Here is a 26,951-nt window from a genome sequence, read left to right as displayed (position 1 = left end):
ATTTACCACTCTTAGTATTGTGCAATATAAATTCCTTGCTTAGAGTTGAGATCCCTCATTTGTACCCTTCAACCAGTTCTTCCAATGCCTTTCTATTACTTATTGCCTCTTGCCTTCTCTCCTTTTCCTAGATGAAACTCTTTCTTAAGCAGTAATTTAATGGAGTAAGAGAATATAGTCAAAGGCTTCAGAACTAGGAGATTTTTTTTATTATAAAGTTCCATAATTTCTTTTGTAAATTTATTTAATATGTTGGATCTATGCATGAAAAAATATACATGAAGATATGTTGGATAGATGCATGAAAAAATATGCATGAAAATATGTTGGATCTTTGTATAAAACATGACTAAACAAGCCTAGGATCTATACGAGTCTTGATATTTTGGCTAGGTACCAGTCTCTTACAAACTTTTCCCCACATCACTCACCAAAAACAATCTAGAGCTTCATCCAGGATTATCCATTTCCATATGCAACCTATGATGGGAAAAGAGCTTACAAACATTAACAGGTATTCCATAATGGTAAGTCAACGAAATGAAATACTCCAAAGAACTCTGGTAGAATTTTTTTCCTCTATATAAGCCATCAAATCCATTTAGACAGCCGAAGTTTCAGAGGACAATTAATGACAGAAACAGTAATTACAGGAAAAGCTACCTCAAAGAGCCTGAGTTCCACATCAGTAACGAACTGTTACTGATGGATCAAGAAGATAAGGCTACCTTTACGGAAAAACGGGAAAGGGTCTAAAAACAGATATTCCTGTTAACAATGGGGAAGTATCTGGAGAAAAGCCAAAGCTTCATTTATTTGTGCAGCCTTTAGGGAAGAAAGTATTGTAATGTATGGTTGCTGTGTTAGGAATATGAAAAAGCAAATGAGCAACCCAAGAGGCTGTTCAAACAAAAATCTATCTTTAAAGGTAGTGTGTAGGATTTGTGGGATTTGTGCATGCTGAAGGTTTCATAGTGCTTATGTGGATGGTTTGCGGATGTTTATAATGAGAAACACAAAAGTGTTCATTAGCATATGAAAGAGAGAGCACGGTAGGGAATCTGACTTCCTATCACATGATTGAGCAAAGCATTGAAGGAGAAGAGGTATATCAATTTTCTAGTGCCAGGAGATGTGAGGGAGAAGGCTGCTGGGATCTGCAGCTGGCCCTAGACAGAGGAATTACTTTGTTTGGTATAACTTTGTGAGCTTTCATGTGTTTGTTTCCCTGGGGGCAGGAGTTAAAACCTGTTGTGATGTGATAGTCCTTGACTTCCTGGAAGCAGGAGATAGCCCACCAGATGACTCACTGCCTCAGCACACTGGGGTGGCCAAGCCAGCTCCTTCCTAGAATCTCCTGGGTCAGTCACTGAGTGATGTGATAAAAACTCTCACTACAGTTCCAAGGGACGATTAGGACTGCTGGGACACAGCTCTAACACAATTTCAGCAGAGGGATGGCTGAGCAGCCAGAAAGCAGAAGCAAGGACAAGAGGTATGTGAGGACAGGAGTAGCAGACTGACTAGGTCTTGTGAGTATTCCCATTATTTCAGCAGCCCAGGGTCAGCTGAAAGTGGCAAATTCAGGCACAGTTAACAACAGACCCCACCTGTACGTCAGCTGAAATTTTTATTGTTCTTGCAGCATGAAGTAGGCCAACATGTAGGCAGAACCTGGTGGCAATAGCAGGTATTCACTACAGCTGCTCACTGCTGACTTGGAGCTAGAACTAGACCTTCACATCTGCTGGGCGATGTACGTGTTCCTCGCTTTTGTCAACTGATAACTTCCTGGACTTCTGAATTAGGAGAGTCTAAGTTTTACCCTACCATAGCAATGACATTCCAAGAGTGCCAAGTCTGTAATTTAACAATAATCATGAAGCCAGTAAGTCACAGATTTGTTTAAGTAAGACCTGGTTAGGTCACATCTCTTAAAAGTAAATGGATACAAAAGATTAAAGTGGATTCAGCAGCAAATGATTATCTTTGACCACATATTATCAACTAGATGGCTTTATGCCTTTAAATCTGGGATAATTATGGTTTTCTCCAACAATATCCAATTACATGACGAATAACCTTGGCGTCTAAGGCAGGAACCTCTGATATGCGTCACTTCTTACCTCAAGAAGACTGTTTATCAGAGTTATCAGTGCTGGCTGCTGAAAAACCAGCCTGCTATTGTTACATTCCCATTCAGAGCATGCTGTCTTCCAAAACATCCGAGCAGACCTGACAGACTGACGGCTGGGAGTACTTTGACATACTCTACCAGAGGGAACTCCTGGGGGGGAAATAAACCAACTGCATTCATTGCACTTCCTCCTTTATAGTGTGTGATAATGTAGCTGGGGAATGCAGGGGCTGTCTCTCCTGTGAGAGACAAAGCAGCAAATATGTATAGGAAATCTTCAGTGCATATTTCTGATTTGCACTGATTTCATTCCAGGTTCTTGTTAATGCCAGTAGTTGGATAGTACAAAGACAGAAATGTCTTGCACTGTGAAAAAAATGTCTTTTATACACTGGGAACAATCACTCACACACAGAGTGGTTATATTTCTGATTAGCCTTAGATCCCATAAGTAATAAAGACTGAAAATTGTTATTAGAACAACAGGTGTCATCATTAAAATGCTTCCTAAGAATCAATTAGAAGGTAATGTGAATGAAATCTGTACAGTAACATCACATACTGTGTTAGAATAAGAACAGTCTCTATAAAGTGGAAAAACAAAGCATGAATTTCATTACAGAATTGTTTGGGATATTCTATAATAGAAACAGCTATTTGATATACACTGTATTTAGCAATTTAGCTATATAATGTGCTAATTATCTGGGGATATGCATTTAATATATCTAAATGTGGTTTAAATTTGGGGTTATTGCTTTAAAATCAATTACTATTAGAAAGAAAAATTATCTTCCCAGCCCTTTGCCAGAAAAAGAGAAGCTTTTGACTCATAGTTAATCAAACTTTTATTAATAATTAAAGAATGTTGATGGTTAGAAGCATCCTACAGGTGCTATGCACGGATATTACAGATGGGATCTATCAGTCTCTGTTTCTTACTGAATGTGAGAATATATCATAGGTCATCAAGGTGTTAAGGAGTAGATGTAAAAAAATGTTCCTGACATGGGACTTAGGAATTCCAAATAGGATTTTGTGCTTAAATCCAAGGGCAAAACTCTGAAAACTCCCACTTAGCTTTTGTCTGACATTGAAAATGCTTCCAACACTGTGCCTGGTGCACATTTCTTGCTTTGCTTGCTTGCTTTTTAACCTTAAAACCCAGTTGGTGTCTGAAAGATCTGAGTGTGAGCATGCCCAAAAGCACCTGGGAAAAAAGCCACTGCTACTTTCATGTTTCCATCCTATTTGCATCCAGATATGAAGCATTCATCTGCTGAAGTCCCCTTGTGTTCACTCCAGTTGACGTTCTCAGCACGTGCCAGGTACAGGGTGCGGCTCATCACAAGCTCGAGTGGTGACCATTACAAAATAGGACCAGGAGAAAAAGAGATGCCTCTTCTTTATCTAACAATAAAACTGTACATGGAATTTATGTAGCAGTTTAGCATTTACATGGGTTATCCATAAGATGGGAGGGGGGTTGGCCAGATTACATTTTATTGTCTGCTGGGTGGAATGCTTCAAATCACCTTGCCTGCAGCGTTAGGTGTGGTAAGCAGGAACAGCCAGTCTATGCAAAAAAGAATTTAAGGTTCATTGTGTATGTGTGTGCAGGAGTGAAACAGCTTTGTAGTGTAATGGGTATGACATGCACCTAGAATGAGGGAGAACGGGGATCTTGTCTATGCTTCACAGTCTGCTCTTGGGTTTCATTACAAGAGTTTCATGGGGACTCCTGGTTCAGAAACCACAGTGCAGGAGTAGTACAGGATTTTAATTGGAGCAGATTATGCTGTAATTTTAAAATTTAATTTATTTTTGGCTTTTAAAGCCAGTCTTTTTTTATTTAAGATTTTAAAAAATTTAAACCAACTTTACAGTAGCTCTCTGTCATTTAACAGTTGGTCAGGTGCTTGTGAGCCAAATCAAATGCAGGAGTGAGTCCTCAAGTGAACAGGGACTGTCATTAGTTTCTTCATATTCTTTTTCTAATTGGCTGATAAGCTATATCCAGATGCTTTCAAAGCCCCACTGGAACTCCAGTGACTGTTTGAGCACTTGGTAACTATAGAAGAGAGAAGCTGCAGCTTCCCTGTTCCAGTGTTGCTACTTTGTTTAGTGGATACACGTTTAAGTTCCCGCTTTGAATTGACATTTGCACTTCTCAAGCACTATGGGACTCAGACACAAATTGCTGTTATATTTGCCTAGTAGAAATGACAAATAACTTGTCACAAAGCCTTGCATTACACACCAGCCAACACTTCAGAGTAACTTTATGAAGACCAGGAAAGTGTAGACAGAAAACTGTTCTGCCAAGACAGATGCACTCATTTTGATGGCCTGGCTTTGGCAAACTTCATTAAAAACAGCTTTTGTTCAAAGGGCAATTGGCAAGTGTTTGTGCACCAGCACTCATGGGAGAAAGCAGGAACATGGGAGCAGGTGCTGCATTGGCCAACCTGAAATGGAGGATGACTAAAACCCTCCTTCATTCTCCTCCCTTGCCCAATTAAATCCAATTTAGAGCAATGTTTTGCTACACATTGCACCAACAATTAAAGGGAGTAAAAGCCCAACTTACTTATTTTACAACTGAAGAAGTCCTTTTTCAGAGTACCACAATAACTGCTCTTAGGAAAGAGACGCCACAGGTTCATCAGTGAGCAGAGGACATTAAGAGGAGAGTTTTATATCTTGTCAAGCAGACAGCTCCACTATGAGCAGGACACTCTCACAAGCTACACAATAGCACTGATCTACACTTGACACAGGCACTTTTTGTATCAGGTTCATCACTCCCATTACGCCATCCACGTCCACGTGTTAACACAACTCCGTCTCGCCTTATGTTAGTTAAGTTACTACCATAAAGTAGGGTCACTGCATTTGGGTAGAGATCTTATTAGCTCTAAATGAATAAGCTCAGTCAAGAAACATGACAGAAAACTGGACTTTTGGCTACAAAATAGTTTTATCAAAAAGTTTCTGAATTCCACAGGAATTGTTTCTATTTGTCAGAGCAATTTAGTGCTAATTTTCTCCCACAAACAAAATTTGAGTTTCCACCTGGAAATATTGGATTCAGAGATGCCTTAGTAATTCCTCAGGTGAGCTTTAGCATGTCTGTCTCATTATCCCATTTTCCCCTGTGACTGAGGTTACTCAGCCAAGCTGAACCTGCTGTGAGGTGTCACCAGGGACTCCTGTCATATGCTGGAGTAACTCAGAAAGAGACACTGTGATGCACATCCCACATAAAAGACTGAAGTGTACAGACCTTCAATGACTGTGCCTATAAAACGCCACAGCAGCTTCTCTGAATCTAAAGCTTGGTACTGGCCAAAGGACTTCCACTAAAAGTTATTGGATTTGGGTCTCAAGTTTTCATCTTTTAGTGAAATGTAATCATAGGATCTAATTTCAGGAAGACATTTTTTTCAAATGTTTCTGAAGAAACTCTTCCTCCAGTTAGCTTAGATGCATACCTGTTATCAAAGGCAGGCAAGTTTTCAAGTGGAAGAGAAGCAGGCATAGCAACAGGAGAAATAAAGACAGGAGCTGAATGATGGGCCCTGCCTATGTGAACCTGTATTTCTGGTATAGCTCCTACTGAGGGAGTTAAATGTGTCCATAATCTGAGATCCTGCAGCACATCTTGTTACTCTTGAGGCAGCTTCAGCAAGAATATAAAAAACAGATGGACAAAGGTGCTAGTAGTTTAGTAATTCCTGCAGATGATCTTTCCATGTTGAGGAAGAAGCTTTCTGGCAGGACAGTGTGAGAGGGATTTATGCTGTTCCCTCTTCAGAGGCTGTTTTGCAGAGGGAGGGCTTGAGACTGCACAGCTGCCAGCCTAAAATCTTTCTAGATTTACTACTGGAAATTCACTTAAAATTAAACATCAGCAACACCCTCCCCCAACAAAGATGAAGAACAAAAAATGTCAAGTAGGAAATGTTCAGGGTGAAGAGAGAATTGTGGTGCTTCTGATTAAAATCAAAATCAAACTCTCCCCCATCTCATCCTAGGAGTTCAGAAAGCTTTCCAGCACACATCTGCCTCCAGTTTCCTCTTTGTTTATTCAGTCGTCAATTATCAAGAGACTTTTTGTTTTGTCTCAATGAGCTGCACAATTTGAAGCAACTGTAGTATCTAAGATGGTTCTGCCTAAACCAAACACAGATTTGTTCATGGCATAAAGAAACTGGATTGGATTAAAATAAAAATATCCAAAACCAACAGAATTTTCTCTCTAAGCTGTTCTGAGGGTTATTATAATGTCGTTTTCCCCCGTGAAACAAATAATACACAGACTTCAAAAGCCCTGAGTGTTGTTCTCAAACAACAGAAAATGAATGAGATTAAACATCATGATTTATGATGCTTCCATTCCTTCTTTTTAAGAAAAGGGAAATATGTTAATAATTAAAGTCACATGAACTCAGATTCTTTTGGCTCCTAAAATATTATGACATGCACTTGCCTAAAGAGTCCTCTAGGACAAATGTACAATGACAGCAATTGCACTTGTGCCTTGGAAGTGGTAGCTCCCTGGACATATTATTACCTCTGATTAAACCAGTAGATTAATGCCTGTTTTTATGCTCTCTGCTGATTGCAAGAAATTACAATGGAGCATCTGCCATTCATCTTCCCTTTCCAACAGAGCTCTGTCAGTGACTGCTATTGTTGCTACATCATGTAGCTACTAACCAGGGACTCGAATAATTTATGCTACCCCTTAGCTTACTTTCACATCCTCGCAACTCTTTCCATAGAAGCAGTCTTGTGGTGATTTTAATTGAATATTCACAGAATGGCTGGGTATATTGGCAACTATATTCGAGGTTTCCAAAGCAAAGCAAAATAATAGCCAGTTTAACAATGGTTTTGTTTTATGGCAGATACTGACCTCAGTCTGTAAATATAAAGTGCTGGAAACCAATAGGTAAAGAAATTAGGTTCCTTTAGAAAATCTTTTCAGGGCAGTTAGAGCTGAGGGAGGTAAAATTTCTGTCTTTTTCTCAGACAAGCAATGACAAATGCCTGTCTCAATGATCAAAGTGCCAGAGCACATTCTGCACAAAGTGCCCACTCGTACCTTAACTATAAATTTGTTTTCCTACTTTTCTATAAACCTGAAATAAAGCTCATGGAGTGAAAATGAGCAGGCTTCTTTTTAAGATGATGTTCAAGATGTCATACAGCATTTAGTAACAAAATCAACAATAAGACAAAAGTACTTATATCTGTATGGGCTATCTTTACATACTGTTTTCTAACTGGCTGAAAGACACTGAAAATAACTATCTCTTCTGTTAGCATGTTAATATGTTTTTTGTTATGATAATGTTATACAATTCTGATGTCTGTTTATTACTATTTTCAGATGGAGAAGTCAATTCTAGGCTACTAGTCCTTGCTTTCTTGTAAGAAATATCTACTATATAAGTGTATGATGCCAATATTTCTGTGTTCCTTTCATTAGCACTCTGTTAGAAAATGAAAAGACATTGTAATATTAATTTGTCTTGTACAGGCATAAATAAAATGTGAGGATCTCACTATTGTGTATCAATAAGCAAAGCTCTGGAATATTAATAATTAATTTGAATTAAGTGTTAAATTAAATTTTATCTGTATAAATCTATAAACTCAGTGTGAAATCCTGACCTAGAGTAAAAATCATTTTACCTTAAGTTTCAAAAAGGATAGTATTTCACGATGGACTGAAATCACATTTACCATTCCCCATAAATGCATTTTAATTTCAGAGTATAAGACAAATGTCTTAAATTTATTAATTATGCATGCATAAATTGATGGCATGTGTACTGGAAGCAGGCAAATGATATGTGGGAAAACAGATGCTTAAAACCTATCATAAATTGAAATTTATCTATATCCTATACATCCTCAGTTAAACCTTAACTGAGCTGAATGGTCCTGAAGGCAATGTGGGGGTACAGAAATCTGCAGGTTAGAGCAGCTGTTTAGTTGAAGTCAGAGCCAGTGTTGACTCTCTGACAAGGTTTACAGATGCAAGAAGATCAGACTGGTTGAGTTAAACAGCCAGAGCTGAGGCCCCACTGTCTGTGCTGTATATGCTTTGGAGGATTTGGTTTGGACTACTTCTAATTTATTTCCATTTACTAAATGTCTAATAGCAGTTAGAATGCACTAGAGGTGCTCCCAGAGCATGTGTCTTGCTCTGTTTCATGTGAAAGTAATCCAGTTTGCCTGTTCTGATACTGCTTCATAATGCAAACTTTAGTTTGCATTAACTTGGGACAGCATCTCAAAAACACACTCCTGATCTGACCTAAAGCACTAATGTAGACGTACTGTTTACAAGAGGCTATAGAGTACCCTCCTTAAAAATTTTACCATGGGTTGAAATTTGTATTTAAAATGTTCTGAAAATCAAAACCGTATTTCACATTTTAATGGTTGAATTTAGTCTTCATAGTCAAACACTTTGTGATACAGTCAAATTTTCTACCCACAGGACAGTGTGATCATCAGGCCAATCTTGACCCATTAAGCATCTGAAAAATCTTTTGTCGTGCCTTCAATTTACTTTATTCAACTAAAATTCAGGAGCTATTCAGATGTCAGAAAAGATCCTGCAGCTATGTCACAGAGCAAGAGAGAGAGAAAGTAAGACTTCATATAGACAGTGAGGAAAATAATTCAATTAATAAAAACAATTTGCTATCTACATTACTACAAATATGCTGAAAACTTAGAAATTGTACTTATATTAAAAAACAATAAATTATCTTACAGGTGAGGTTGATTTCCCTGATTTGCTATTATCCCCCATACTTCAAATTTTAAACATCACAAAAAACAATGTCCATACTCCAGGAGTAAGATTAGTTTCCTCCAACTGCTTGCATTCACACTTCAGCTTCTTTAGCAGTCAATGGGCAGAAATAGGCCCTCTCTGAGTAGGGTTCCTCAGACCAGTTTTAGACATCTATTTTGCAATGAGCTGCGTCTGAAGGAAGTACCTCCTTATTCTTTTCAACTGCAAAAGGGAAGATTAGATAGCTGTGAACTTAAAAAAAATTTTTTTTACAGATGTTTACAGACATTCTGTCAGATGAATCACATCCCAACTATCTTCAGCATTATTTCATCTGCAGAGTGAGAGGAATGCCCTATAAGGGAAATCCAGTAGGAGCACTCTCTGAACTTTTCTGTAAGAAATACAGTAATCTCTTGACATGGCTATTTGAGATTCAGAAATTCCATTTCTTGTTGCTAAATTGAGTTCCTGTCATTTATTACCAATATTCACAGTCACAGTCTATGATTTCATAAGACCAGAGCCTCAAGAATTTGGATCAGATCAGGGCTTGAGCATGCACAGTGCTGGACACCGTGACTGACCCTGGCATGGGAATGTATTTCAGCCTACGCTTCTTTTGGCTTCAATGAAAATATGTAAATACATGCTTAAGTAGTTTGATGATGAAGGGATGATCTAAGAGATCAACTTAATGCTTTAAGAAGTATGAGATGTACAAGGAAACAACAGATTATCATTAGAAAGGATAATTTAATTAAAAAAAAAAAAAAGGGAGATAAAGCCATCAAGAAAAGCTAGGTACCCAGCTAGCAAGGCCAAAGAAGAGCAGGTGTTTGATTTTGTGGGTTTTTCTTTTGTATACTAAAAGTGAAAAGAAATCCTACAAATAAGATACTCCCAATTTTCAGCAAGAATGGTAAAATTATTAACAGCACTTCAGAACAGCAAAATTTTTTAGCTCCAGAACACAGGAATACAATGAGACATCCTTTACAACACAGAGCAGAGAAGAATGTAAGAAAATGCATTCTTAAAATGAAAAGTTTATGAACATTTACAGCCAGGAACTGAGTGCTTGAAAGCACAGGAACTTCACGGCTTTCTCAGACATAAATCACTCTAAAGGTGGCTACACAGTAATCTATAGGAAAATACAGAGACTGTGAAATTTCAAGGTATGACCAAGTAATAATTAAAGAAACAAAAATTAACTGCTAGAGATAAGCTCAAACCACAAAATATAAATTTGAACGATTTAAATCTAAGTTTGGATATTTTACATCTGGAGATTTTATTATACTTATGCTATCATGAAGGGAAGGCTGGCTGTAGAACTGTGGATAAGTGTTTTCTTCTTCAGTTTGGTCCCATTAATAGATCTAATAATTGCTTCTTTCCCCCCTTTCCCATTTTTTGAGAGAGAATTATTACAGCAGTATGGTTAGTCACAGCAATTTTCTGTACAGCAAGTACTTTGGGTGAACACATCCCACTCATAACTGTTTGGACAAAGAAGATGGTAAATTACGTGAATGCAGTCCATGTTTAGGCACGAGGTTAGGCACGAGGAAAAATCAAACTGTGAGGCAGTGTACTGAATAGGCAATTGAAATCTTTTTTCCAACAGGGGATCAGCAATAACTCATGTGACAAATACCATGAAATAAGATATGAGATCATCTTCAGTAAATCAATCAAGCAACTGTTTCTCTGCTTTATCTAAGAAGTGCCTAGTTAAAAAAATAAATTAAAAAAAAATAAAATAAAAGGAAAGGTCTGGAAAACAAAACTCAGGATTCTCCTTGTCTTACATGTGTGTGCTCCTCCAGATGGGGTGCAAGTCACAGGCCTATTTGTTATCCTCCTGGAACCATACCCAGCATTTTAACTTGTGCGGGGTCACAACAGGTGGAACAGAGAGCACATAGCCCCAACCTGAATTCCCGTGGTTTGGTGGGTAAGAAAAAAGTGGGTGCTGTGGGTTTTAACTACTTAATGGTGATGAAAGTCCAGAATTTAAAGTTTAAAATTCCACTAGATTATTACATACATGGGCAGCTGAATGCAATCCTTCTGTCTGCAGCATGCTTTGGACAAGAAGGGGGGTACTTCCTGGCTTTGCACCGCACTAAATTTGCTCGTATTTGTAGCCATGGTTCAAGTGCAACTGCTGGATAGGACTTAGAAACCTGTGTTTTTTCTACATGTGATATGTGCTGAGATTCTCAGCCAAGTCAAAAAGCCTTCTGATAGACAAAGAAGCTGAAGAGTCAGGTGTTAGCATATTTTTAGTTGGGGAAGGAGGGGCTTTTTAATGATATCTTGAACTTTGGTATCTTGACTGAATCCTGTGGTCCCAATGAATGGTTTTTGTAGATGTGGGCAACACAGTAACTCTCCCTTCTGGAGAAAGCCATCATGGTCTGTTTGCATCATATTAATGGTGTTGGATCCTCATAATTGAATTCCCTCAAAGTCCTCTGACACCCCCATTTCTTTCCGGCACCAAGCTCAGACAAGGATAAAACTATATATGGTTCAAGTTAATGTAAATAGAAAAAAACAGCCAGAAATTACATTTAGAAAAGTGTTTCATATGCCTATTCAAAATACCAAGGCCAGTTATTGTCTTCTTCAGCACCCTTCTAAAATGTAGAATACTGCAAGACAAGTGGTTTCAGTCTGACCTGATCTACAGGACAGAACAGGATAAACAGGTGGTCACTGTCACTCAGCTACCAGGCTATATAATTACCTAAAATAGTAATTAAATCAAAATTACTGCAATAATAAGATGGTATTAAAGAACTGCTCTTTAAAATGTACTAAGGGCATCAGAATTTTGAATTTATTTTATCTTTTTTGTAGTTTCTTGACCAAATGAATTGAATAGTCATGAAACTAGGAGATGGATTTGATATTTACGTTCTTTGTGGTTTTGGGCACAAATCTCATGATAGTAAAGACAAAGAATTCCTACTTGTTTAGCATGAAAACATAACACAGTAACGAAGTGGCACAATGACGGTGTGTGTACACTATAAACGACTTGACAAAGGAGTCTCTGTTGCAGCCTCGTGCCCACTGGTTTGCCACTTTCTCTCTCCAAGTTACACTCAAACGTAGGCAGCCTGGCATCTCGACTGAGGCCTTCCAGATAAAACCTGGGGTGATGCACCAAGTCCTTAGACTCCTCTGTACTGCTACAAATCATGAGCGGTCTTGGAGAAAACAGGTGAGATTTAGAAAGCACTGCATTTCAGGAAGAGACAGTCAACAGGGGGGTTAGGTCTTAAGTGACACGGAAGAGCAATAAGCTACTATTTTGATGGTGGCAAGGTCACAGAGATACTAGTTTTTAAATGCGCTCACAAGCATAATTGTAAGAGCAGCAGTTGAGTATTTTTAAAGTGCGTTAATACACTGGAATGATGTTTTAGAAAAAAAAAAAGGAAAAAGTATTAGAAGTTATTTGAAAATCTCTACCTTTTTTCCTACTCAATTGTGGAAGAACTACAGTTCCAGAATTCTTATATACATCATACTGTTCTCAACAGAATAAATTGTTGGTAAGGAGACTTTCACTGGCAGTTACAGTATAAAATATAAGTGAAAAGCTTCTAGCGTGGGCCTGTATGTTTAGATTTGAATTTATCTACATTAACAAGATATCAAAAAGAAACATGGTGTTTACCTTTCTGTATGCATTCACACCATTGATTTATAGTGGAAAAAAACATGCTTCCCTTCATCCTGTGTTGCAAGCTGCTCATGGAATAGAAACCTATCCTTTTGTAGCAGACATCTTAAGCCTCCTCCCTCCCACCACTATAAAGTTCTGAGTAATGCTGATGGGCAGCATAGTGATGAGTGTAGATTTCTTGCTAGCCCCTGTAGATTCTAGGCCTTAGAAGCATATTGCTTAATTTTACAAAAATTAATTCCTGTGCTTGTCATATTATTTGCACTGACAGAATACTTAGTCGGCATAAGGTCGAGTGCATGTCTAAGTCTTCACATGACTGGGATATAAATAGTTCTTATATTGGGCTATTTAGAACACCATTGGTCATGCATGCCTATCAGTTTCAGTAGAAGTTTTGCGTGTGCAAGGGATATAGGGTCACATTTCAAATGATGTCAGTGAGGGCTCCAGAAAGCTTTGCAAAGCTGCAAAGCTTGACCAGCGCAGAACCATTTGACTAGCTGCTTCATTTCTTTTTCTTCCTCCACTGCAGGGAAAATTGACACATTTAACTATTCCTCAGTATTTATTTTTCTCAGTAAGTTATATGGTTATTTACCTGATTAGGTTTCTCAAAGTAAATTTTAATAGAATTTTTTTTTCCCCAGTGAAGGTGAGTTCAGCAGTTATGTAAGGCAGAGGCCAGCCAGCCAGAGCCTTGCCAGTACCCCTCAGTCCTGGCTTTCAAAACAGTTGTTATTCCAGTAATGTCTCTCTCTGTTAAGCTGCGGCTGCCAACTCTGTTCAAATGTGTGGTGGTTTTCTGCTGTGGGCAAACAGCCACCAAGACTGAAGCTGCATCCACAAAACTAATTTCATGGCTAAATGCCGATTCCTTTAACCATAAGTCTCCATAGGTAATAAACAGTGGAAGTATGCCACAAAGCAGCCTTTTTTGGGGGTGAGGGAGGTAGGCACCTCACTGTGCTGGAATATGAAAAAGTCTGTTGCCCCAAAGCAACACAGTTACGTTCTAGCAGTCTGAGAGAGAGAAAAAAAAGAAAAAGGTGCCCCCCCTCCTTTTTTTTTTTTTTTTAATTGCTTTTTTTCTTGGATGAATTTTAAATGGCTATTTGTGAGAAAACTACTTTTATTCCAAACAAGGATTCATCTGTCTGCTTTTTCAAGGATTAAGTCTACACCAAAAGGGAAACAAAACTCACTGACATTATTCCTGTCTGTGTGGAATTTACAATAATGAAAAGAAAGCACCTCAGCCATTTGCCATGGGGCGTCTGGAAGTCTTGTGTTTTCATCTTACTAACTAGCTCCTTAAGGAGGGCAATTCACATTTCTAATGGAAAAATCTTTGCAGAGAGCAGAGTTGGCCAGCAAGAGATGTAGCCTCTTCAAAATCTATCCAGCATTTCAGTAAGGAGTGAAGACCAAATCTGGTGGTGGAAGACTGCTTACTAAAAACTAGATCATTTGCTTTTATCATCCATCCTCCTTACTTCACTGTCATCAGTAAGGTTGAACAGATTAAAACTGATGGGGTCCTTTAATTTTGTATGTATTATCATGAGTGCAGCTACCTACTTTCTATACAGCAAATATAAGAATAACCCTATCTACTCTGTCTAAACTGCTATTTATCTATACAGTGAAGTTTCTGTTCTAGTTGGCCGACGTTTCTTCTTCTGTACTAATCCTAAAGCCTGATATGGTAAAGTTATTCTTGCCAGGATAAATTCATAAAACTCAGTGCTCTGCCATGTAGAGGTTACTGAGTTAGCTTTGGAGGAGATAAGATGTGAGAACTGGTTAAGTTGCCTTAACTTTGGACTCTTCCAAGCTAGTATGCAATTCTTCCCAGCATAGTTAATTAGCTTAGGCATCCAACCAGCAATTTTCACAGCAAACTAACCCAATTATCTCTGCATGATACGGCATTGTGTCATGTCTGAGCCTAGAATATGTCTGTCTACATATGGGAAAAATTAACCACAGGTTGTGCCATTGAAAATAGCAGTGGGTGCTCTAGGGAGAGGGATAGTTCCTTTCTGTCCTTCATAATACGAATATCTGGACTAATAACCACATAGTGAGTACCTTGCTATAGGCTCAATTTTTGTGCCAACTATCATTTTTTAAAGTCAAAATCATTATAAGGGCATTGAGAAGCAGTTGGTTTTAACTTCTAGAATGCAGCATAAAGCAAAAGCTTTTTGACATCCAGTTCAGCATTATCTTACAATTTTGTCATTGTTGAGTGCTTTCACTAACTTGATAACAGCTCCAATTTCAGCAGAACAGTGCAGATTTTCTACCTTGCATGGGAAGTGGTGGCTCTGGAGAGACTCGGAGATTCAAGGGAAACCTGACAACACACTTCTATCAACACTGTGGTATTTTTATAACCTACATTACCATAGTACTTCAGCTTCTCATTGTACTTACAAATTTATTCTTCTTGTTTCTAAGAATTGAGGAAGCATTTCTCTGCCCATTTTTCAAAGGACAATGGATGTGCAGGGATGTTTAAAGCCTTAGCCAATGCCAGGCTCAAGAAATCTGTGATAAGATTTAGAATCTGAACACCGGTCCTCAAAAGGCTAAGGTGGGCCACTGACTGACTTTCTTCTGTGACAGTTGCAAAAGTTGTGTGGTTTTAACTAGTATAACATAAAAGTGTAAAGAAACAAGCACGATCTAATGCATAAGAGGGAGAATGTAATTTTCTGTAAGAACTTTAGTACACATAATTACACTGATACTAAGCATATCCTGGGCAGAGCACATAGTTATTATCTATTATATCCTCAGGAAGCACTGCTAAGTGACCATTTAATTTAGTTCAAGTTATTTCTCACCCTTTGATTACAAATATTCATTACTCCAATGCTGTAAGATGAGGTATTAAACTGATTCTTTTGCTCTTAACCTCAGGTTGAGCTATATCTAGTCAGTCCATTGAAAATTTACCTACTTTTACTATAGCCATTGTAAGCATTTAGGCATTTCTTTATTCTTTCCTGTTTTCTAGCAGGAAGATAGGAAAAGAGTAAGATTTTCACTGCAAGCCTCTCTTCCTCAACCTTTATAGTACAAGAACCTCAACCACATAATCCACATTACCTCAAGAAATGTGGACTCAAAACAAGCCTAGCGTTATGCCTAAAAACCTTTAAAGCTAGAACCAGTAGCATAACTCAGATACAGACCTTTTCTGACAAAACCAGTGGTTACCATTTTAGAGTACTGCTCGATAATATACTGTTCCAAGCATGGACTGGTCTTGCATCAAAGATCCCTTAAGAAATACAGTCAGTACTCCAGACTCCTGTGTTTCTTTTCTTACTAAGTAATTATCTTCTTGCAGTTGCTGGGACTTGCCCTCTGGATTTCTGTCAGCACTGTATCACTGTTACAGTAAATGACAGCATGACAGTTACAGCATATTTCAAAGACCATGCACTCAGGAAAGATGTCCCTCTCTGAAGGCACGTTTTGCTTTGTTTACTAGTTACGCCCACAGACGTTATAATGTCAGCTTTGCATTGATCAGTGACAAACTTTATGTTTCATTCTCCTGGAAATTAAATTCCCTTGTAAAATCTGAAATTGGACACTACATAATGCACTCAGCACAAAGTCTTAGACCTTTTAGGTTGCATGATTCCTGCTCCTGCTCTTCTGTATAAAGTTCAGTATGAAAGGAGGGCTACCAGAACAGACACCCTCTGGCTTTATAGCACTACCAGAACCACACACATTTCTGTGATAAATCAAGACAGTGGAGTTTGTCTCCAGTAATTGCCCTCAGAGCAACCATATAATGCTCGTTTCTTCTTCCCATACCTCTTACAGAGACAGTTGTGGGATATCCACTTGCACTTAGAATAATCTCAGCTCTGTACATGATTTGGGATACGTTGGGGTGAAATGTAATATCCTGTATCATATATGACACTATAGTCCTTAATTTGTTAGAGACACTGAGTAATAATAGCAAGCGAAATATTTTTAAATACAAGAGATATAACCTCTGAGAGCCATTCACACCTTTGGCATGTCCCCTTGGAGTCATTTTTACATTCCTAGCAGTTTCCTCACAGAGCACAGCATATGTTCTCATTCTTGCACATGCATATACCACAAGACATAGATAAGAATATATGTAATGGAAACAAGATCTTGTTCTGCTCACTGCTTCTAAAGAATCATTTGCATTAAGGATGATGCCAAACTCCCAGTTTTGGACTGACTTGTTATAAAGATGCCAAACCAAATGATTGGAATTGAAGGATTCATCTGTCTGCTTTTTCAAGGATTAAATCTACACTGAAAGTGAAACAAAACTCACTGACATTATTCCTGTCTGTGTGGAATTTACAATAATGAATCCTTCAAAGCCAGTGCAACAGACTTTAATCTTCAGGTCATTTTTTTTGTTCTCCCCTCTCCTACCTCCCTGGTTTTTTCCCTAATAGATAACAACATTTGCATGGATAAAACTTCCTTCGAACTAGAGTATTACCAACTCAACGGTACTTAAGATGTAGATTATAATTGGCATAATAAAGGATCACAAGTGTATCTTTTCTGTCAGCTTGTTCCATTAAGAACCTCTAACCATGGATCACTGATGTAACAGATCATTATGGCCCATTGTGTCATTTCATCTGTTGGGATCTGTGCGCTATAAGCATGACAGATTTCCTCCGCAGCAATTATAGTCTATTGTGACAATAGGGTTTAATGAATATAAACAACAAACCACATAATCTGTTATTACAGAACACAACTATGCACCCAGATGGGAATTAAGTTCCTAGACATTGCCAGTTGCAGTTTTAAAAATTGTGACTATTTCAGTCTTCATGTTATTAGATGCAATGCTCTAATTTTACAGCATGCATTTGTATCAACCCTGGCAGGTGAAAGGTCTTCAGAATTTAAAGCCTAATTCTGCAAATGTTCTGTGATTTCATTTTTTCTGAGTAAATATTATTTTTTAGGTTTTTAGACACTTATTCCCTGTCTTTCACTGTGATACTAGCTGTGCTGTTAATGTTTCAGTACTAGCATTGGAGATGAAATGAGCAAATACAATAAAATTGGTCACAGAAATTAATGAAACATAGCAGAACATTGCTGTATTGTTTTCAAAGAATAGACACTTCTGCTTAGTATTAATTTTCACAAATGATGGGCAAAGTGCTACACCCACACAAATCTGTAAAATTAGTGATTGAAATTTTTCTGACTGATGAAGCTGAAGGTCTGACCTAGAGGCTTTTGATACATATTTATCAAAGTAATACTCTCTTTCAAAGTCCAGATTTTCAGATTTCAAATATGGGTTCTGGACTTGAGTACATCAGAGGTTACAATTATAGTTACAACTACAGTGTTGGTACACTATTTTTATCTATACAGATGGGAACTGCTGGAATATATATATATATACACTTTGTTTCAATAATTGAAAATTCACCATAAAGAATATATTCATGTGGATGACACATGGATGAGTTATATAGAGGCCACTGTGAATCATCATGGCCATTATCATGTACTTTTGAGAAGAAATACCCACTTAAATGTACTTCCACACACTTCTTGTATCAAAAAGGAAAAGACTCTTACCCTTACCTAGCATGCGAACACATTTGGCATTCTGGTCAGGACTATCAAGTGAGATTTCTCCGCACCTCTGAAAAAAAAAAGGATGTATTTAGTTAAAAACTCTGTGATAGTATCCCTGTCCTTGTCCTCTGATACTCCGTTTATGTTTTGGAACTAGAGATGTTCAAAGGCACATTGTAAAAATGCCAAAATCAAAAGATTTTTAAGTAGCCAAAGGTTGAGGAAGAATGGACATTGCTAATGTGCAAGGATGGGTCAACACTGTATTCCAGGGTGTTCACCAAGAAAACCTCAAGGTAACACCTACAGCCTTTGTATCTATGGCTTAAGCTACTGCCTGATCCATGTTACTGTTAGCATCAGACCTAATTATACAGGAAGCCTCATTTCCCACCGGTAAATATTGCAGCCCTCTCCAGTATACTGATTTAGTTGTCACACAGCTGCACCCTACACAGGATCTGTGAAATGATCTAGCTGAAAACAAAGCAAACAGCCATGCTGATCCAACAATTTGTATTTCTGTAAAACAGACTTATTTTAAAATCCCCCCCCAACTCTTAAATATTTATTAAGGAAAGCTGTCATTTCACAAAATTTGAAGTCTCCATAAAACCTATGAGTAAAATTGGTTTTGTAAGGTGAAAATAATTTATGTCTCTGTGCTAACATGTTGATGAAAAATAATATTCACATGTACAGATATACTATCAGGGCTGATGTTCTGACCCTATACAAACCTAGTGAAGGATCTGAAGTGTTGGGTTGTTTTCAAAGGTAAGACATAATTTTTGAGTCCTTTATACAGACAGGCATGTCAGTTTAGCTGCCAGGAGAAACATAATTGGTATGGCTCATGGGTCTGATCCAGCTCTGATTAAAGTCAGTGTACAGATCCCACTCGCTTCAGTAGTGGTTGCTTCAGGTGCTACAAAAAAGATTTAATTTTGTATCACTACACTCAAAGCTCGTGATAGGGGCTTAAGGATAGCCTCGTATTTTGTAGGTAAAAGTGGTCTGTACTTCCTTATCTACACATTTGTGGTTTTGGTATCTATGACCAAATGGGAATAAAATCACAGTGGATCAAGTCTGGAGAAAGCACTGAGAGCTGTACGTTTCCCTTACTCTCCCTTTCTCTCTCTTAGGCAGTTTCCCCTTTTCAGCACCTATGGCTTTCTCTCTGATGTAAGACAAAGTGGTTAGTACTGTCTCTTTTTGTTGTTGTTAATAAAAGTGACATTTGCAGCAAATATTAAAACCTACAAAGAACCAGGTAAGTAAAAAAACCCCAGAGCTTCAAAGAAGATGAAACACAGCAAGTTTCATAAATGAACAACACATTTGGAACTCACTACTTTTAAAATAGCTTTCACCTCCCTTACATCGAAATAAAAACAAACAAACAAACAAAAGCCCATCTCCCACACAGAGTCTTTTCATATATCAGTACATCTAAAAAGAGCAAACAGATGTCTATATTAACCTTCCTAGGTGGGAGCACATACTACTGAAAGATTGCAACAGAAAAACAACACCCAGCATTTCAAAGTTAATTTTATGAATGCTCTTATACCAGCTCCCTGTCAGTAGACACAAAAAGATGCTACTTATTCTTCTAAGAAGAATGTTAAGATATGGGCATCTTTTCACAGAAATCTCCCAGCTTCTCCTTCATGACCATAAGTATACTTAGACAAACACAGATGTAAGAAAGCATGTCAAAATTCACTGCCCGCCTCACCCCTGAATTTATGCTGCTCTTAGAAAATCTTTGGTTATTTTTGATTTAGTCCCTCAGACTTATTGTATGTTCCAGACGTATTTATATAAACACCACGTTACAGGCTGGCAAACGATGTCTTAGAATATCTAACAATACTCACCAGCCCTAGTGTTATGAAATTGGGAAAACGGCTAATGTTCCCCAGAGTCCATTAACAGCCCACAGGATCCATTATGATGATGGATGAACTTTGAAAACTTTGCAAGTAAAATTCAGATAACTGTATAGAAGTTCATAGCCTTATCTGCATTCCCTTAACCCCTGCAGCCCACAGAACTGGCTGAAAATCATGCTACAACAGTCAGCCTAAGAGATTTTTCACTACTACCACTGCAGCTGGAAATACCAGGAGAAAAAGCTTCTGCAGTAATTTAATTTCTGATGCCAGTAAAAGCTCATAGGTACACATCAATGGGATAAAAAATAAGCTGTTGCCAAACTGCTCAGAGCACCTGAAAAAGACTTAGTTGGATCCTGGATCTGTAAGGTGGCACAGAAATACTGCAGGGACTCATTTTTACTCATCCAAAAAATAGAGTTGTTGGGGCATTTTTGCATTTAGCAAACATTTTCCATGAACAAGAAGTAAGGAATGACTTCAGGTTTTAATCTTTGGGATTAAACCAAGACTTTGCCACCACTGCTATGACTTCTTGGATAAGCTTCTCCTGTCCTTTTCCTGGCCCAGCTTACTTCCCTTTCTGGTTTGGGTTTGTTCCTCCTGCTTGTATATTGGGGCTGGTACTAAGAGATGAGGCCGAGAGTGTCTCCAGTCCCTGTCCATTTCCAAACTAGTCCCAAAGCAGCTGCTTATTCTCCCCTGAAAATTTCTAAGTTGGCTACAGAGTCAGTCATGGATCCATGAGAGAGCAGGAAAAGGAATTTAACATTTAGATGCTGGTTATTCTACTTTTTAATTTCAACCAGTTGGAAAGCAGAGAGATGAAGAAGAATAACCCTGGACATATTGGCTGTACATATGCAGACCTACTGCGCATGTGTACATCACCATACCTATCTGTTGGGGAAGCTGAGAGAGAAATATGACATCTCAAGACTGGCTAAATCGTCTCTAGAAGCTGCTGCTTCTAAGTAGCACTAGCTGTATTCATAGAAGTCAGGTATGGGAGAAGATGTCAGGTTTATGTTCCTGTTTTAGAGATATGAGTATCAGTGGTGAGCTGTAAAGATCAAACATATTATCCAGTTAGGAACAGCAATGAACTCAAACAGGAGAGCTGCCTCTAAACTTCATTTCTTGAAAACTATGAAGTTGGGTTCACAATCCTGACCTATATTTGAAGCTTATTAAAGGTTCAAAATTCCACTCACTACAAATATGATAAATCATATTCTTGGATCTAAATGATTCCTGAGTTTGAGACATTTTAAATCTCAGTTTGGGCTTCATGGTTAGGACTACTACAACACCGGTAGGACTGGCTCTGCTATATGTAGTCCTGGATGTTGGGCTGGTGAGTTTATATAGGCAGCCCTGCTGAAAATAACACTTTTCATTTTCACTTCCCCTGAAGTGAGAGAGGATTTGTTGTTGAAAATCTTAAAACACTGCTGTGTTTGGAAGTGGTCAGAATTAACAAAGAAGTGGGTAAACACAAGTAAAATTCACTCCTCCAAGACTTCATTATACCTTCGTATCTCTTGAATCACTGAACTCTGGACTAGACTGTGATGGTTTATTTTCTCTTTCTGGAGAAGAGGAAGTGTAGTTACTTTCAGTTAGTAATATTTTCAGTATTTCCACATAGGATTGCTGCCTGAAATTCATTACGCATGTGAAAAAAAATTTATATTAAAAAATAAGCTAATAAGTTATCAACTGTCAGCTCCCTTTTTTGAGGATGCATGCCATGATGTTGTGTTTGTTAGGCAAGCTGGAACATAGTAAACTAGAATGGGACTTACAAGTCCCCCCATGGAAAAAGAAACTGAATCACAGAGCAGCTGAAAGTGGAGCTTAAAAACACAGAGAAAAAACGAGAATGTTGCTTTCAGAAAACAGGGACGAAAGGACATAATATTCAGCAGAACTGTGACATGAACTCAGGTCCTTTGATAAGTAAATTGGAGAGCTTGAAGCCAGTCTGTCTGGCTATGATGCCCCAGTACCACCTGTTGGAAAAGGGAAATACCATATTACACAGGCACCATCCTCCATAGTGAAAGACTCTGCTGGAGGAGGGTGCTCTCGGGCAAGATGACCTCTTTGCAAGATACTATGAGGAGTACACAGGAAAACAGGAAGCCTTCTGCAAGGAGCTCTGTGCCAAAACAGTGTAAGTAAAACTGCAGAATAGTAGGGCACAACTGGCAGAAAAAGTTCATGCAGAGAGCAGATGGAAAATCTGCTCTAGTTAGTTGTACTAATGCAGTGATACATCTCAAATTACTTCTACGGTATTACGTGGTCATTCACAGGTTGGGTTTCCATTTCCAGCATGCCTGGGCTCACATCACCTACATTTGAGGATTTGAGATGTGTAGCAATAAACAGGGTGTATATACCCCAGACAGAATATGCCTGTAGTTTTTCTTTTTATGTTGTGGAGAAAACTTTATCTATGAAAAAAATGTTTTTGAAGTCATTCTATTCAACCTGTGTCTGTATGGTAAATTAAAGCATTACACTTTTTAAGAAATGATGTAAGTCAAGTAATTGAAATAAATAAGGCTAAATTCTTACCTATGACAAAATTCATTAAGTAAAGATCTGAAAGTGTTTGTCATGAGAATTGCAGTAAGTGGCATAATTTTCTACCTATTAAATGCATGTAATTAGCATTTAACTGTTTCAATAATTTTAGAGTGTATAGTGCTTTAAAAATATAACTGTTTTTCTGGCACGAAATTTGAACATGCACAATTTTGAACTTCTAAAGCTGCAGACAACCAAGTTTTGAAGAGTCAGCTTAGTCAGTTAAAAAGTTATTGGAGTAGGAACTGTATTTATAGGTTTCTTTATTCTGTTGTGTTCTGCATGTCCTGAGTATGGTGTTCAACACATAAGTTTCTTCCAACACTTCAATAATCAATGAGGTATTTGATGTACATGATCAGTGAAACATGACGATAAGGGTTGGATAATTTTCTTTTTGCAGGAGGTGACAGGGATTATTATTCCTTCAAACAGAAGAGATGCGTTAATTGCACATTGATGGCATGGCAAATATTTTTTAAGAATCCATCTGATTTCTTTTTTGAACTAACCTGAAGTTAATATGTTTTGCTCTTATCAATAGTAGAAACAAGTGGATTCCATATACAATATTATTTGGTAAAAGAGTATTTTTTTTCCTTTTTGATTTTCAGAGTATTGCATATAATGTCTTATTCCTTTAGAAACCAGAGTCAAAAGATATACTTGTAGCCACAATTGATTAAAAGAATTTAAGGCAGACCAAACAGCTTCTATGAAAAAAACTACGATCTCAGAGGCAAAAAAAATGTTATTGTTATTTATATTTCTGTTTTCCTATTATGTTCCTTTGCTCATCAGCTTTAAAAAGTACTCAAATAATGTTTTCTAGTATTTAAAAGCATCGTTCTAATTGCCTAAGGATTTATAAAGTCTGTTAATGTGAAAAGCAACACTACTTTGTAATTCTTAGCAGTCTTTTATAAAAACAGAGGCCACACATATATATAGCTAAAAATTAAGGGCAATATTTCACAAGGAGTTAGGCCACATTATCTTCCTCTTCAGGGTGTCTGGAAGATTTAAGGAGATTTAAGGTGGATTCATCCTGAATGCTGACGAAATATCAGAATGCAGGAACTGTAGGATTTTCAATGGCTTGTTACACTTGTGGTATTTCCAGATCTGTCATTCTGTCTCTCTGACAGGAACAAGAGAAAGTACAGGAACTACCAGAGCAGACTGACATATGTAATCTGTCCTGCCTGCAGCCTTTTCGCAGGCACCTCCCCCAAATTAAGGCCTTGTAATAATAGCTGTTAGTGATTAAATCAGTATTTATGTATAAAAAGGAAGTTCCTCACCAAAATTCCACAGAATCTCGAGATGCACTTAAATGGCAAATACTTTTGAATTCTGCTGAATCTTTACCCATGGCCTTTGTTGGACTTAGCAAAGGAAATTAAGCCATTGTTTTTATTTATTTAGAGGCAAAAGCTTCTTTTTTTCTATATCACACCTTTTTCTAAATTTAACAGGCCTGCCTCCATATGATCAATTTTCTCTAGAGTGAATGACTGCAAAAAGATCACCCTATTCATATGACCTTGAATTGCCAACTCTGAATTCTTTGAGAACTTTACTTAGCCTTTCTTACATGGAAGTATGTATATAATGAATACAATTTGAGAATTGCATATATAAATATTCCCATTGGTAGAGAATACCACTAGAATATTTCAGCTAATGAAACTGCCCACAATCTACAAAAATTGTGATTGTTTACATATTACCTTCCTGGGCCTTATTAACAGTTCTTGTAATGATTATAGATAAAATCTTACACTTACCTGAAAATTTAGCCCTACATTTGGCAAGTGTTCCACTAAATTGGACTGCAAAAACCTACATTTATCTTGAACTAGTATGTACTGTGTGTATGCCCACCCATTTATAACTGTGGTGTAATCACAGTGTATTGACAATTGCCTTTAAAATACTATCAGCAGCCAGAATGCTGCTACATTTGCTGCTCTTCAAATTACTACTCTAACATTTCAACTATTACATTGCAGCTATACAATATTTCGTGGGTAAAGTTTCCAGCTTCCCTGTTCAGTATCAGAATTGAGGCATACTTAAACTGAAAATTCAGGTTCTATTAACATCTGGATGATTTTCTGCAGAGTAGAATAGCTATGTCTGGGCAGACTTGTTTTGAGAGTTACTCCCTTTGCAAGCTTACCAGTGAAAGAGGTTTCTTTTCCCTTCAGGAAGTTAAAACATGTTGCTCAAATAACCTTTCAACACTGTCAGTGTCAATCTCCAGCACCACCTTGGCAATGCATTTCATTCTGGAACTTACCATGCTGTAGACCCTCAGCTAGTCTGAACAGAAGGCAAAGCAAAATAAGTAATTACAACTAAATTGAGCAATAATTCCCAACCAACCATTGTTGCCAGTAGTCAGCAACTTGTTTGTGGGCTAAATAACCCAAGGTGAACCTTCAGGCAGTTCGTTTTCTCACAAACCTGTGATTTACTATGGTTAAGAGTGGTTTGAAATGGATTAATGTTGCTGGAAAATGGATATAGCAGTTTAACTGCTTTGTTTTCTTCTTCAGTTAAGGAAAAAAAGTTTAACAGTGTGTGACTTCATTAGGGAGGCGCCAGTAGCCCTGACCCCCTGAGAATCTGTCAGTGTTTCAATATGGCATCCTTACTTTTAAGTGTTTATAACATAGGCACTGGGAGCCAAATCTAGAATTACTAAGCAGTAAAAATGTTGGGTTTTAATAAGCAGTAAGTCACAGTTGAGTGTGCATTAACAGGCAAGGCACAATTTGTAGGCATGTTCTGAGGGGGTGCCAACATCCAAGAAATGTTAAAGAACAGACTAATTTTTTACCCTCATGGGATGAATCTGTATTGCAGTTCATTTTCTAGTTTACATTTTAAAGAATGTAAAACATCTGTAGATGACGTAATAGGTCCTCCCACCAGAAAAACAGTTCTAAGTGGGAGGGAAGATGGGAGGAAAATATCAATACTAGGGAAAAGGCAAATTCGTTGTCTCTATTTATTGTTGCTCTGATGTGAAACATCAAAGTTCTCTGTATTTAAACATTTTCTGGACCACATTAATTGCCTTTCCTCCCCCTCTGAGTTGCAGAGTTGGGCTGTTTAACTACTTTCTATGGTCACTGACATTTTAAATTTCACTTTCTATTGAAATACCTAATGGGAGGAAAAGAGGATTTATTTGTGAAAATTTAGGTCTCAACTTCAACCACATGCTTTTCTCACACACTTCCCACTGATCTACTGGATCAAAGGAAGGGTCAGAGCCTCAGAAGTACCGACTGACACACAACTCTTTCCAAGAAGCAAATCAAAGGTCTGTGGGAGAACAAATCTCCTGAAGAGTCTCCTCAGGCTATTCAGAGCAATGTGGGATGAATTTTTGCACCTGCTTATTTGTGTGTGCCCACTGCATAGCTTGCGCTTTGCATACAAAAGGACAGTCTCAGGAAGGACAAAAAGACTGAGTGCCGGTAAGCTGACACAGGCATCAGGTTCCTCCCTCCTAATAAGACTGTCTCCCTGACCACTTTCTGAGCGGTACCAAGTGCCAGTGGACACCTGCTCCTCAAGAGCTGGGCATTCATGGTTCCATAAAACATTAGCATGCACCAAGGCAATCCTATTTCACCCTTTCCAGGACTTCATTTTGAAGAAATGGGAGTCGGTGAGAACAACCCATGCCAAAAGCATACCAACAACCAGGTAATGTGTTCCTGTGTCTGCTGCCTTCACTCACCTTCTGGCTTAGATGCAGATTTAGGTAACAGAACTAGCACTGGACCAACAAAGCAGGTAGGAGAGAGTTAGAAGTCATCAAACCAACCTCAAAATATACATGTGGAATGTCTCGTCAAGCAGACAGCTTCAGCAGAAGTGAAAATAAAGCACTTAAGGGGCAGAAGGCAGGAAACCACTTCTCCCTAGTTCCTCACTTGGGCACCACGCACTGCTTGAGTCTGAAGGTAGCAGGGTCCCATGGATCGCTATACAATGACTGCAAAATCAGTCATCCTGTTAAACGTGAGCTTTTCCCTTTCTCTTTTCCTCTTCCTGCTCTTTCCCTAAGGTAAATTTGTGCTTGATGTCTGCTATTCATGAAGGACTGCAAATAAATCTTTGTGTGAA

The 26,951-nt window shown here is 38.0% G+C and overlaps 1 protein-coding gene across 2 annotated transcripts in view; it reads right to left on the bottom strand.

Annotated features, from left to right (window-relative positions):
- The window catches only part of PDE7B (phosphodiesterase 7B), a 179,824-nt gene that overhangs the window by 101,286 nt on the left and 51,587 nt on the right, over positions 1-26,951 (bottom strand). For both annotated transcript variants that reach the window (XM_074896376.1, XM_074896377.1), the window contains one exon: positions 18,307-18,367. In XM_074896376.1, coding sequence (XP_074752477.1) covers positions 18,307-18,367 — 61 coding nt within the window. The remainder of the gene's footprint in view (positions 1-18,306; positions 18,368-26,951) is intronic.

The sequence above is a fragment of the Athene noctua genome, chromosome 1 (genome assembly GCF_965140245.1).
Source record: "Athene noctua chromosome 1, bAthNoc1.hap1.1, whole genome shotgun sequence".
Lineage (NCBI taxonomy): Eukaryota > Metazoa > Chordata > Aves > Strigiformes > Strigidae > Athene > Athene noctua.
The sequence above is the reverse complement of the archived record's forward strand: the minus strand, read 5'-3'. Positions and strand labels throughout refer to the sequence as shown.